The sequence below is a fragment of the Coregonus clupeaformis genome, chromosome 16 (genome assembly GCF_020615455.1).
Source record: "Coregonus clupeaformis isolate EN_2021a chromosome 16, ASM2061545v1, whole genome shotgun sequence".
Taxonomy (NCBI): Eukaryota; Metazoa; Chordata; class Actinopteri; order Salmoniformes; family Salmonidae; genus Coregonus; species Coregonus clupeaformis.
The window spans coordinates 47,753,343-47,767,911 of NC_059207.1; the positions used below are offsets into that span (position 1 = coordinate 47,753,343).

The window sequence follows — 14,569 nt, forward strand, 5'->3', positions numbered from 1 at the left end:
CCTGTCTTGGCCAGACCTCACTCGCATCTCACTTTCTCTCTCTTTCTCTCTCCCACACTCCACACACACTCTCACACTGGGCAGTGAGAAAGCACTCCGCAAGCAGCAAAGGTCAGACTAGCATTCCACTTCTCCACCTGCAAACATGAGTTACTCTGGCAACGTCTACTCCAGCAGTTCCTATCGGAAGATCTTCGGGGATACGCCCCAGAGCTCCGGCCGCATGTCGGTGGGCAGCAGCCCCTCTCGCCAGTCCGGCGGATACCGCTCCAGCGGCGCACACCGCAACTATGGCTCCCCATCCATGGTCACATCCTCCGGCTACCGTAAGGTGGGTGCCGGGCGCAACTTCCACTCCTCCATGCCCGACTCCATGGACTTGACCCAGTCCACGGCCGTCACCAACGAGATGAAAATCATCCGCACCAACGAGAAGGAGCAGCTCCAGGGCTTGAACGACCGCTTCGTCTCCTTCATCGAGAAGGTCCACAACCTGGAGCAGCAGAACAAGGTTCTGGATGCCGAGGTGACCCTGCTGCGCCAGCGCCACACAGAGCCCTCCCGCCTGCACAACCTGTACGAGCAGGAGATCCGCGAGCTGAGGGCGCGAGTCGAGGAGCTGGCGCACGAAAAGAGCCAGATGCACCTGGACTGCGTGCAGATGAACGAGACGCTGGACCGCGTGAAGGAGAAGCTGGACGAGGAGACGAGGCTCCGCGAGGAGGCGGAGGGCACCCTGAAGAGCTACCGCAAGGACGTGGATGACGCCACGATGTCCCGGCTCGAGCTGGAGAAGAAAGTCGAGTCACTGGTGGATGAGATCGCCTTCCTCAGGAAAGTGCACGAGGAGGAGCTGCAAGAGCTGCAGGCTTCCCTGCAAGCCACACAGGTGCCGACATCACATCACCCCTCATGACCCCCATCAGTTGTCACTTGTCACCCTCATCTCCCCTTCTCCCCACCTCCGAATATCACACCAAATATACACCATGGGAAAAGTTAGGCAATGTATGTTTTGATGATAACGTTTATGTGCCATGGTGATAACCAGTGCCAAATAACTAACAATGTTCATAGAGTGTTATCATATGGCTATCTTATCATTCACATTTACTGTGGATCCACATTCACTGAGTCAAAGTTAATTCACAGCACATGCGCTGTCCTTGGTGCTGAAGCCAGTGAACACTACGCACTGCGGTTCTGCGTAAAACAGCACCATGCAGTACTCCCTCCCCTCTCTGCCAATTCATCTGCCAATTCAAACCCAGCATTGAGATAGGATACTAACTATATAAACTATGGGGGTAGTTGTATAACTATAAAATAGAATTGAAATGGTTTAAATGATTACTGAAAATCGTGTCTGTGCATAGTCCGAAAGTGTTATACAGTCTAAAGCAAGAGTGTGGTTGCTAAAAAGAGAAGGAACGGGAGGGAGATAGAGAGAGGCAGGGAGAGAGTGAGAGGGAGGAAGAGAGGGGGAGGAAGAGAGGGGGAGGGAGAAAGAGGGGGAGCATTGGGTTGATAGGGGTGTTAGAGCTCCCACTGATGATGCAGAAAAATAGTTGCGCAATATCTAGGTGTGGTCGACCTAGTATGCAGGGGGGATGCGTGATAGGTCAGGGTCAACTCAGAACATTTAAAAAATAAAGATGTTGAATTTAAGTAGTCAATCTCATGATGATCAACTATCACTATCACACTTTGTAAACACATTTTACAGGATGATATCTATAGGTGAATTACTGCTGGCACTAAGTCTAGCTGTTGTTATTTACAAGATTGTCAACATGGTATTGATTCATGTTGTCCCACACAAGGTTAATTGCAATATAATCATTAATCAAGGTAACAATTAAACAACACTATTGTAGCTTACAGTGTTTTAGATGGCAGTGGCATTTTGGCTACATCATTGGATAAGGTGATAGTACTCTTAAATACTTTTCTTTAAATACAAAATAAGTCTGATGAACAATTTAATGTCAATTGATGCAACAGAGAATCTTCATTATCGGAAAGATAATTAATTGTTTGTTTTCTCCAGGGGCTTTTCTTTTGCTGGAGATATAATTGCCATGTAAGCGATTGAAAGCAACACCCACGATGGTGCACAGAGCCCTGACTCAGTGGTTGATACATCAGCCCTCAGCATTTTACCTCACTGGATAGATCACATTAGCCCAAGGCTCATAGCTCCCATGTGTCTACTATAAGCCCATGATGGTCTGTGTGGTTTGTCATAGATTTCAATAGTGATTATCAAACCTTCTACTATATTTGGTTAAAGAACAACAACAAAATTAGTAAAACTGGATGTTGCAACAATTTTGGTTTGGATTTATTATGATAGCCTACTTCACATTTACAGTAAATTAGAATTATTACGAAAATTAAAATAATATAATAACGAATACTAAAGCAAAACATTATCATTTTTGAATCTCCACTACACTACAAAGATGTATCTATTTAGCCAGTGAAGCATTCTCTTCACACCTGGTAATCATACCCAACCCTTTAACTAACCCCTCTGTCCCTACCTGGTCCCAGGTGTCAGTAGAGATGGACATGAGGGATGGTCAACCCGATCTGGCCGTGGCCCTGAAGGACATCCGTGCCCAGTACGAGGTCCTGTCAGCCAAGAACCAGAACCAGGCCGAGGAGTGGTACCGCTCTAAGTTCGCCAGTGTGAACGAGGTGGCCGCCCGCAACCAGGACCAGGTGAAGCATAGCAGGGAGGAGCTAAATGAGTACCGCAGGCAGGTGCAGGCCCGCACCCTGGAGATCGAGGCCCTCAGGGGCCACAATGAGGCCCTGGAGAGGCAGATGGCTGAGATGGAGGACCGGCAAAGCAATGAGATGGGAGAGATGCAGGTACGTGGAGTATGACAGGGTGGCTATTACTGTACACCACTGTAATTGCTACAGTACAGGGTTTACCCTGTGGATTCTATAGAATGATCCCCTCTTAAGTAACAGGTGTATATCAGTATGAAAATGTATGCACTCACTAACTGTAAGTCGCTCTGGATAAGAGCGTCTGCTAAATGACTAAAATGTAAATGTAATATCACAGATGGTATGTGTGATGGCATTGCAATTGCACTGTAGCACAACACATGTAAAAGGGTATTTGGAAATGTACATTGTGAGGTATTAGGAAATTAACATAGTGAGGCCTTTATCATTGGTAACACATCCTGATGTTAATCTGCCTGCAGGAGACCATCCAGCAGCTTGAGTCTGCCCTCCGCAGCACCAAGGGGGAGATGTCCCGTCACTTGCGTGAGTACCAGGACCTGTTGAATGTCAAGATGGCCCTGGACATTGAGATCGCTGCTTACAGGTCAGTCATCACCTGATCTGAGTCTAAGAGTTATGTCTGATAATGTTAAGTCAGCAGTCAGCATATAGTTGATCCAAACCTCAGTGCCTTTCCTGTATTATGAACACTTTTTTCACATTTTAATTCCAAGTCAGCAGAGTGACTGAACACATCCACGACTGCTTTGAAAAGTATGAACGGTCGGAATTTGATACATTTGTAAACTGACTCTCTCTTCCTCTGATTTAGTCAGTATTTTAGTCAGCTCAGCAATCAGCACACTGTTGATGCACCACAGTGTCTCTTTGAAAGATTTATGAGCACCCCCCCCACTTTAAAAAAAAATTTGAATACCTAGTGAGCACAGCAGTAGAATTTGATAAATGTGTGTAAACTGACTCTTTCTTCCTCTACCTCTCTATCCCTATCTCGCCATCTCCATCCCCCTCTTCAGGAAGCTGTTGGAAGGTGAAGAGTGCCGTCTGAGTACAGTGGGCGGAAATATCCTGCAGTCAGGCTACTCTGGCTTCTCCTATTCGTCCGGCCGCTCCTACGCCCTGGGTTCCTACAGGATGAGGGGAGCCAAGCCTGAGGAACCAGAGGAGGAGGAGGATGAGGAAGAGAAGGAGGAAGAGGAGAACAAGGAGGAAGGAGAGGAGGGAGGGGATGGAGAGGAGAATGGAGATGGAGATGAGGAGGAAGATGAGGAAAATGAGGATGAAGTTCAGAAGAAGAAGGAAGAGAAGGAGGGTGCTCCCAGCAAAAGCACCAAAAGCTAAACTGCTTGTGTCATCGATCATCAATGCCTTTCGCCCTACTGCAGTCCACTCATTCACTCAAATGGACCCCTTCCCTGTCACCTCATCTCTGTTTCACAAGGACACACACGCACACACACTTACCGTACTCACGACAAATGCCTCACACAGACATACCTTCTCCTCTCGTTCTCTGGGTATCAATAATCAGCTGTGTGGTGGAAAACAGAAAGACCGACAACGCAGAGAGGTGTATTACCCTACCAGAAGATAGACCTGTAGCTGCATTTCCTTTATACGGGGCTCAGGATCCTATGTCACGGTACTCCATAGATGATGGTTACCACAGGGAGCAGAGAGAAGGTGCTCAACATGACAGTATTAAGCCAGTCAGTCAGTAAGAGAATGCCTTAAAGCAAGTATGATGTCAGATTAAGAGGTCAGGGATGATATCGCCCAGTAAGGTCCCGTCTTTATGTGCTATTAATTATATGAGATATGGTTAAGAGAAATACAATTGTAATCTTGAAGGTAATAATAGGATCCTGGTAGTAGCACACATACTCAGCCTACTATATGCACAGAGGTCTGGAGCATTGAACTTTACCAACTTTTACCAGTCCAACTTTTAAGGTGCATTTAGAATAAATACATAAAAAAAAGTTGGAAACATCTAGGGAATTTCATGCTCTTTAAACCTTTTCATGAATGTTAGCGTATAATATTGGGGACAAAGAAATGCAGATCATTCCCGTGGGTGCAATAACGTATTCTGAGCTGAAGATGCAAACTGGCACACTGAATGCTCCTCACTCCTCTCTTTTTCATTCACAGGAGACAGATATAGAATGTTCTGTCCATTGACCCACTTTCTTTTCCATCACTTTTAATCACCAGAAAAGTAAACATTTCACCACTCACCTTCCCCCCTCTCTCGGTCACTGTGAATGTCATAGCACGGCAAAATGACAACATGGATTCTAGAAAAAAGTACATGAAATCATAGCGTTTATTTGGGATGGTTCTATTTTCAAAGGTAGGGGATAAATGCATTGTGCAGCACCTCTTCTGTGTTCAGAAGGGGACCTTTCAGGAATGAAACATTTAGAGTTTTAAAATGCTGCTATTTATCACACTATACCCTTATATTTGATTTAGAAATACCCCCTCTTGATTGATTCATTTGTCAATGAATGGATATGCCCTCAAAGTAATATAACTCAATCCAAACCTGAGGTAAATGTCTCTCCTAGTCCCTTCCTTTTCCCAGATTAGTCTGTCTTGTTTGTTAACTATCTGCAGTCTTTTAGTGCTCTGTACCCTACGACCTTCTGGCTGGTGGTTTGAGTGGTAGAGTGTGTGTTGTTAAGTCCCAAATGGTACCCTTTCCCTATATTCTGCACTACTTTTGATCAGAGCCCATCGGGCGCTGGTCAAAAGTAGTGTACTATATAGGGAATAGGGTGCCATTTGAGATGCAGCCTGTGTTTGCTTTTTAGCAGTGTGCTCTGCTCCAGACAGTGAAGAGGCATGTGGCTGCTGTGAAGGACAGCTGGCTGTAACAATGAGTGAGAGACAGCCCTCCACTCTGACTGCAGCACAGGCGGCCGGCCGGTGGCACCTTCATTGGGGAGTACGGTCTCATAGTAATGGCTGGAATGGAATAAATGGAATGGTATCAAACACACCAAACACATGGTTTCCATGTGGTTGATACCATTCCATTCACTCCATTCCAGTCATTATGAGCCATCCTCCCCTAAGCAGCCTCCTGTGGACTGCAGGACTAGGTGACAGCCGGTGCAGATGCCACTGGGGTCATGGGTGGTCACATGGTGCTGCGCCACAGATAAGGGCTATTATCACCACTACCACCACCACCACTGCAGTCTGAGATGGACAGCAACAGTATGTACACAGGATACCCTAGGCAGACATATCCTAGCTGCAGGAGAGGGCCCATAATAGCATACTGTAAGTTATATGGCTGGCTACTTTCCATCATGGTGCTAAGCTATCGATATCAGGACTATCTGTGGGTCAGGATACAGTGAGTGACTGCATGGATATGTAAGGCTTAAAGAATGAGTGTAAATGTTAAAGAAGGAGACATTTATGATTTACAGTGATAAAAGGAATAGTGTTGCAGGAAGTGTGTTTAGGGAAAGAATATTACATGGAAAACCCCAAATGGACAAAGAGCACAGGGGATTTTTCCTATTTGGCCAATGTACTCTAGAATCCTATACTGCAGTAAAATGACCTGTCCTCGCCAACATTTTTGTAAACTTACCATGGGCAAATGTCTAGCTTGACAGAATGTTAAATGTTTTTTTTTAGACTGGCACACACTGTGGAAGGCCTTATCCTTAACCGTTGTAGATTTTACTCCTTTTGCCTTTCCTTGAGAAATGAATCAATCGACAAGCATTGACAGCATGGCCTGATTCTTGGGAGCTTGAAAACTGGGGATGGGATAGATTTTGCTTGTTGAGTGTAAAAAAAGATAATTGCCTTAACCATGATCAAAACAATAAAACAACCTTTTCACATGTTTCCGAGGTGGTTCAGGAGCGTTGACACTTTACATACCATTCATTCTGCTATACTACTGTGACTGTATGTGCTGCTATCTCATGCAGTGATATTCCTCCCAAAGCCAAATAAAGCCATTTATTAACCAAACACTCACAACCATCGTCAATGTCTTCAATTATTATGATAACGTCAAAACCATACTACATAAGCTACAGTACCCCTGCACATTGTACATTTGGTACTGGAACTGTATATAGAATGCTTACTTACTTTATCATGTTCTTCTTATTTTTATATTTTGTGTATTTTTGTTCTACCTTGTTATTTTTAGTACTACATTCATATTGATTACTGCATTGTTGGGTTTAGAACTTGCAAGAAAGGCATTTCACTGTACTTGTGTACACTCAGAAAAAAGGGTTCCAAAAAGGTTATTTGGCTGTCCCCATTGGAGAACCCTTTTTGGTTCTAGGTGGAACCCTTTCTGGTTCAAGGTAGAACCGTTTTTGGTTCCAGGTAGAACCCTCTGTAGAAAGGGTTCTACATGGACCCAAAAGGGTTCTACCTGCAACCAAAAAGGGTTCTTCAAAGGATTATCCTATGGGGACAGCCGAAGAACCCTTTAAGGTTCTAGATAGCACCTTTTTTTCTAAGAGTGTATGTGACATTAAAACTTGAAACTTGAAACATTTTCTAACTGGGCACAGCCAGGTTAGAGCAAGAAGGGCAAACCGAAAAACAATGCTATAATATTTGTAGCATTTTGCATTGAAAATGCATACAGTACACAAGACAAATGTTAAAGCTAGAATCCTTAATTGAAACAATAACAAAGCAGGAACCCCACCTCAGTTTTGGTAAAAAGGCTGAGGGATGGACCTGGAGCAAACTTCTCTCAAATTCATAGACAGAGCTATAGATGCAAGGACTGACCATCCATGATATCAGAATTATAGTTTTAGCCATGTTTTGAGGCTATACAGTGTTGGATTACATTTAGATTGTTTTAAAAAACATTGGAGTAAAATATATATATATATTTTGGGTTCTGAACTAAGCTCATGAGGCATTTATAAGTTATATTCTTCAAGAATAGATGGGTATACAGTGGGGAGAACAAGTATTTGATACACTGCAGATTTAGCTGGTTTTCCCACTTACAAAGCATGTAGAGGTCTGTAATTTTTATCATAGGTACACTTCGACTGTGAGAGACGGAATCTAAAACAAAAATCCAGAAAATCACATTGTATGATTTTTAAGTAATTCATTTGCATTTTATTGCATGACATAAGTATTTGATACATCAGAAAAGCAGAACTTAATATTTGGTACAGAAACCTTTGTTTGCAATTACAGAGATCATACGTTTCCTGTAGGTCTTGACCAGGTTTGCACACACTGCAGCAGGGATTTTGGCCCACTCCTCCATACAGACCTTCTCCAGATCCTTCAGGTTTCGGGGCTGTCGCTGGGCAATACGGACTTTCAGCTCCCTCCAAAGATTTTCTATTGGGTTCAGGTCTGGAGACTGGCTAGGCCACTCCAGGACCTTGAGATGCTTCTTACGGAGCCACTCCTTAGTTGCCCTGGCTGTGTGTTTCGGGTCGTTGTCATGCTGGAAGACCCAGCCACGACCCATCTTCAATGCTCTTACTGAGGGAAGGAGGTTGTTGGCCAAGATCTCGCGATATATGACCCCATCCACCCTCCCCTCAATACGGTGCAGTCGTCCTGTCCCCTTTGCAGAAAAGCATCCCCAAAGAATGATGTTTCCACCTCCATGCTTCACGGTTGGGATGGTGTTCTTGGGGTTGTACTCATCCTTCTTCTTCCTCCAAACACGGCGAGTGGAGTTTAGACCAAAAAGCTCTATTTATGTCTCATCAGACCACATGACCTTCTCCCATTCCTCCTCTGGATCATCCAGATGGTCATTGGCAAACTTCAGACGGGCCTGGACATGCGCTGGCATGAGCAGGGGGACCTTGTGTGCGCTGCAGGATTTTAATCCATGACGGCGTAGTGTGTTACTAATGGTTTTCTTTGAGACTGTGGTCCCAGCTCTCTTCAGGTCATTGACCAGGTCCTGCCGTGTAGTTCTGGGCTGATCCCTCACCTTCCTCATGATCATTGATGCCCCACGAGGTGAGATCTTGCATGGAGCCCCAGACCGAGGGTGATTGACCGTCATCTTGAACTTCTTCCATTTTCTAATAATTGCGCCAACAGTTGTTGCCTTCTCACCAAGCTGCTTGCCTATTGTCCTGTAGCCCATCCCAGCCTTGTGCAGGTCTACAATTTTATCCCTGATGTCCTTACACAGCTCTCTGGTCTTGGCCATTGTGGAGAGGTTGGAGTCTGTTTGATTGAGTGTGTGGACAGGTGTCTTTTATACAGGTAACAAGTTCAAACAGGTGCAGTTAATACAGGTAATGAGCGGAGAACAGGAGGGCTTCTTAAAGAAAAACTAACAGGTCTGTGAGAGCCGGAATTCTTACTGGTTGGTAGGTGATCAAATACGTATGTCATGCAATAAAATGCAAATTAATTACTTAAAAATCATACAATGTGATTTTCTGGATTTTTGTTTTAGATTCCGTCTCTCACAGTTGAAGTGTACCTATGATAAAAATTACAGACCTCTACATGCTTTGTAAGTAGGAAAACCTGCAAAATCGGCAGTGTATCAAATACTTGTTCTCCCCACTGTATACTGTATTATTAATTTAAAAGTCGAAAAATGGATGTAGCAACTAAGGATTCTAGTTGTAAAGAGAAACAAACCGTGTTATCAACTCATTACTTCACTAATGGACATGGCAAAATAGATAAATATGAGTCCACAAAGGGAACAAATCAATACATGGACTTTACTTGAACTGCCTGCCCATCCTTCTTTGCTGAACCATTAGCATGACATAGCAAATATTATTGGCAGTCATGCCACTGCCAACTGTGTTAGGCCTACTGCTGCTAGGTAGCTCTCTCTGCTCTCTCCCTCCCCTCTATCTGTCCTTGATTGCAGGAGTGAAGTCTGGTGTGCGGGAGTCAGGGTTCCAGCTGCAGCTCATTCACCATAATCACCTCAGCCTTTAAGACCCGGTCAAACTTACCACTCATCGTCAGATCATAGTCAAGACGACCATGTTAGTCTCGCTGCCGACTCAACCTGGTTATTTTTGCTCTTTGTGTTTTTGGTCTGTTCTATTTACTTTTTCTCCTGTGCCACAGATATTTGGAACCTGACTCCTGCCTCCGCTTCACTCCTGCCACCACCATCCTGCTCTCCAATACCGGACCTCTCTTTTGGACTCATCACGGACACTAGGACATTACGGTACCACACCTGCCCTGATCTGGATCTGTTACCCTCCCTGTAACCTGGACTTGCTCTTCCCATATATTTGGAAACCTGGACTTTGAACATTGTAAATAAACCTGTTAAAACTTCTATGGCTTCGTGTACTTGTCTGCATTTGGGTTCTTATCCAGTTAAATCATAACAGTATGATCTGACCAACATGAACCCAGCAGACAGTAGCTCGGATACCACCCCAGAGTGCACTGAAATTTGGACTGCCATAGCCAATCAGGGCATTTTACTTGGCCAACATGATACCCTGTTTAAGACGATTGCTGAGGACAGTCAGGTGCTGCTTAATCAGGTTCAATTACTCACCAATCAAGTGTCTGCCCTTACTACCCCTTCAGCCCAGATCAGAGAGCCTTTTGTTCCTGCTCCAGAGCGCTATGACGGGAACATGGGAACCTGTGGCGATTTTTTGACTCAATGCTCGTTAGTGTTTGAACAACAGCCCCTCACCTACGCCTCAGAAAGAGCCCGTATTGCCTACCTTATTAACTCTACTAGCGGTTCCGCTCGTGCCTGGGGATCCGCGGTATGGGAGAGTCAGTCGGACATTTGCAACGCTTACGTTGCCTTCACCACGGAGATGAGGAAGGTTTTTGACCACCCCGTACGAGGCAAGGAGGCTGCGAAACGGTTGTTCTCTCTTCGACAGGGGGCTCGTAGTGTGGCGGAGATGGCAGTGGAGTTTCGGACTTTAGCAGCAGTGAGTGGTTGGAATGACGAGGCATTACAAGGAGTGTTCATCAATGCTTTGTCTGAGACTTTAAAAGATGAATTGGTGTCATATGATGAATCGGCTACGCTGGATAATCTTATTTCACTCACTATCAGGTTGGATAATCGGATTCGGGAGCGCCGCCGGAGAGGAGTGTTAGTTCCAAGCAACCTGTCTGTCATCAACAAACTCCTCCCTGCATCTTCCCTACGGAGAAAGCCGTGTCTTCCCGAGTCGATACGAGGAGCACTGAACCCGAAGCCATGGAGGTGGGTCGTGCACGGTTGTCCTCAGAGGAGCGTGCACGTCGTATTCAGGCTCGGGTCTGCCTGTATTGTGGAGAAGCTGGTCATTTCGTTCCTTCCTGCCCAGTTCGTCCGGGGAAAAGGGCCGGCTCATCATTAATGGGAGAAGTTTTGGTGAGCCGAGCAGCGGATTCTTCCTCTTCTCCCCGCATTCTGCTCCAGGCATCCCTCCAGTGGCAGTCCCAGAATTTCTCTGTTAGTGCGCTGATTGACTCTGGTGCCGACGTAAAGCTTTTTGGATAGAGAGTGGGCTCAACAAATGGATTTGGAGACTGTTCCTATGGACTGTCCGCTGCAGGCTAAGGGTCTAAATGGACAATTGTTGACCCGTGTTACCCATCAAACTGTTCCTGTTTGTCTTAGAGTGTCGGGAAATCATCAGGAGAACATTCAATTCCATATTATCGACTGCCCACAGACACCCCTGGTCCTTGGTATCCCCTGGCTCATAAGACACAATCCACACATTGATTGGGTGACAGGTAACATTGTTTCATGGAGCACATTTTGTCATGTGAATTGTTTGTGTTCTGCTCAGACTCCTGCCAGTACTGTGCCTCAACCTCCACTGGAGTCCATGGATCTCTCTGCTGTCCCTGACGCGTATCATGACCTGGCATCCGTTTTCTGCAAACACAGAGCTACTTCTCTTCCTCCTCACCGGCCTTACGACTGCGCCATTGACCTCCAGCCAGGAGCCCCGCTCCCCAGCAGTCGCCTGTACAATCTCTCCCGGCCGGAGACGGAGGCTATGGAGAACTACATTCGGGACTCCTTGGCGGCAGGTATTATGCGTCCTTCCTCGTCACCTGTAGGAGCGGGATTCTTTTTTGTTGCTAAGAAGGATAAGACCCTCAGACCCTGTATTGATTACCGTGGTCTTAACAACATCACCATTAAGAACAAGTATTCTCTGCCTTTGATTAATTCTGCTTTTCCCCTCCTTCATGGTGCTACCATCTTTACGAAACTGGATCTACGAAATGCGTATCACCTGGTGCGCATTCGTAAGGGTGATGAATGGAAGACTGCCTTCAACACACCCTTGGGACATTTTGAGTATCTGGTTATGCCTTTTGGGTTGTCCAATGCCCCTGCTGTTTTTCAGGCACTAGTCAATGATGTCCTTCGGGACATGTTGAATCGGTTTGTTTTTGTCTATCTGGATGATATCTTGATTTTCTCAGAGTCCTCCCAGGAACATGAACTACATGTGCGCCAGGTGTTGCAAAGGTTGTTGGAGAACAAACTGTTTGTGAAGATGGAGAAATGTGAATTTCATGTGTCTGAGACCTCTTTTTGGGTTACATCATAGCTCAGGGGGAGTTGCGGATGGACCCAGCTAAGATCTCTGCTGTCACGGACTGGCCAGCTCCCTCTACCCGCAAACAACTTCAACGATTCCTGGGGTTTGCGAACTTCTATAGGAGGTTCATCAAGGACTACAGCCGCATTGCGGCGCCACTCACCGCTCTCACCTCCATCTCACGACCGTTCGCTTGGAATGAAGGGGCCGAATCAGCGTTCGAAGAACTGAAACATCGCTTCGCCTCGGCTCCCATTCTGATGCAGCCGGACCCCGACCGCCAGTTTGTCGTGGAGGTGGATGCATCCGACACTGGGGTAGGTGCAGTGTTGTCACAACGTTCTCCTGAAGATAACAAACTGCATCCCCTGTGCTTTTCTCTCAAGGAAACATTCTCAGGCAGAGAGGAATTATGATGTTGGCAATCGTGAACTGCTCGCCGTTAAGCTGGCTCTCGAGGAGTGGCGACATTGGTTGGAGGGGGCGGAACAACCCTTCATCGTTTGGACGGATCATAAGAATCTGGCTTACCTCCAGTCAGCGAAGCAGCTCAACCCCCGTCAAGCCAGGTGGGCACTATTTTTTGGGAGATTCAATTTTTCTCTGTCTTACCGTCCTGGGTCACGCAACGTCAAGCCTGACGCCCTGTCTCGTGTTCATTCGGCTGTTGATACTGGTAGTAACCCTGAACCCATTTTGCCTCCTACCTGCAGTATTGCAGTCATCACATGTGACATCGAGGGGATTGTTAGACAGGCTCAACATCATCAAGCTGACCCTGGGAGGGGTCCTCCTAACCGGATGTTTGTCCCTGAGTCTGCTCGCTCCCAGGTACTTCAGTGGGCTCACTCGTCTCCCCTTACCTGTCACCCTGGAGTTTCGCGGACCCTTGACTTTGTGCGACGTAAGTTCTGGTGGGCCACGATGGAGGCGGACATTCGAGCCTTCATTGCTGCTTGTACGGTATGTGCACGAAGTAAGAACTCCACCCAGGCCAGCGCTGGTCATCTACGACCTCTACCTATACCCAGCCGGCCCTGGTCGCATATCGCTATGGATTTTGTCACTGGACTTCCCCCCTCGTCTAGTAAGACTGTCATTCTTACGGTGATTGATCGTTTTTCTAAGTTCGCTCATTTTTTGGCCCTACCTAAACTGCCTACTGCCAGAGAGACGGCTGATATTTTGGTGAACATGTGTTCCGCTCTCATGGTCTACCCACGGATATTGTCTCTGACAGGGGTCCCCAGTTTGTCTCCCCAGGTGTGGAAAGCTTTCTGTAAAGCTTTGGGCATTACATCCAGCCTGTCCTCTGGATATCACCCCCAGACCAACGGGCAAGCCGAGAGAGCGAACCAGGAGATGGAGACCGCTCTTCGCTGTGTCACTGGGTCTAACCCTGGGTCATGGAGCTCCATGCTCCCCTGGGTGGAATATGCTCATAACACCTTGACTAACGCTTCCTCTGGTTTGTCTCCTTTTCTGTGTGCTCTGGGTTATCAACCTCCCCTGTTCCCTTCCCAAGAGAGGGAACTGGCGGTACCCTCGGTGCAGTCCCACATGCGCCGCTGCTTCAAGGTCTGGAGGAAGGCCAGGGTAGCTCTGTCCCGAGCTTCGGCGTACATGCAGAGGCAAGCCAACCGTCACCGGTCCCAGGCTCCCGGTTACTCTCCTGGTCAAGAGGTATGGCTGAAGTCACGGGACCTTCCATTGAAGGTGGAGTCTAAGAAGATGGCGCCTCGTTTTATAGGACCGTTCAAGATACTGTCTATTGTTAACCCCTGCGCGGTTAAGCTACAGCTTCCTGCCTCCCTACGGGTTCATTCCACCTTTCATGTTTCCCAGATTAAGCCTGTGTCGGTTAGCCCTCTGTGCCCGCCCTCTCGTCCCCCTCCTCCGCCCAGGATCGTGGGTGGGGGTCCGGGTCTACACTGTCCGGCGACTTCTGGATGTTCGCCGCCGAGGTCGTGGTTTCCAGTACCTGGTGGATTGGGAGGGTTATGGTCCCGAGGAACGTTCCTGGGTGCCCAGGAGCTTCATTGTGGATCCTGCTCTGGTCCGAGAGTTTCATAGGTTACATCCCGATGAAACCCCGGTCGGCCGCCAGGTGGCGTCCGTAGAGGGGGGTACTGTTAGGCCTACTGCTGCTAGGGTAGCTCTCTCTGCTCTCTCCCTCCCCTCTATCTGTCCTTGATTGCAGGAGTGAAGTCTGGTGTGCGGGAGTCAGGGTTCCAGCTGCAGCT

At 46.9% G+C, this 14,569-nt stretch overlaps 1 protein-coding gene across 1 annotated transcript; it reads left to right on the forward strand.

Annotated features, from left to right (window-relative positions):
• The first annotated feature begins 26 nt into the window (after positions 1 to 26).
• Positions 27 to 5,778, forward strand: LOC121585026 (low molecular weight neuronal intermediate filament). Its single transcript, XM_041901355.1, has 4 exons — positions 27 to 889; positions 2,557 to 2,880; positions 3,228 to 3,352; positions 3,786 to 5,778. Exons 1-4 carry the CDS (start codon positions 146 to 148, stop codon positions 4,108 to 4,110), a joined length of 1,518 nt encoding a protein of 505 aa, XP_041757289.1. The 5' UTR covers positions 27 to 145; the 3' UTR covers positions 4,111 to 5,778.
• Positions 5,779 to 14,569: the final 8,791 nt, after the last annotated feature.

Bases quoted from the DNA above. Each gene is read 5' to 3' on its own strand.
- LOC121585026 (XM_041901355.1), top strand. From the start codon at position 146: ATGAGTTACTCTGGCAACGTCTACTCCAGCAGTTCCTATCGGAAGATC. The intron at 2,881-3,227 runs GTACGTGGAGTA...ATCTGCCTGCAG, and splicing joins ATGAGATGGGAGAGATGCAG to GAGACCATCCAGCAGCTTGA. The intron at 3,353-3,785 runs GTCAGTCATCAC...CCCCCTCTTCAG, and splicing joins ATTGAGATCGCTGCTTACAG to GAAGCTGTTGGAAGGTGAAG.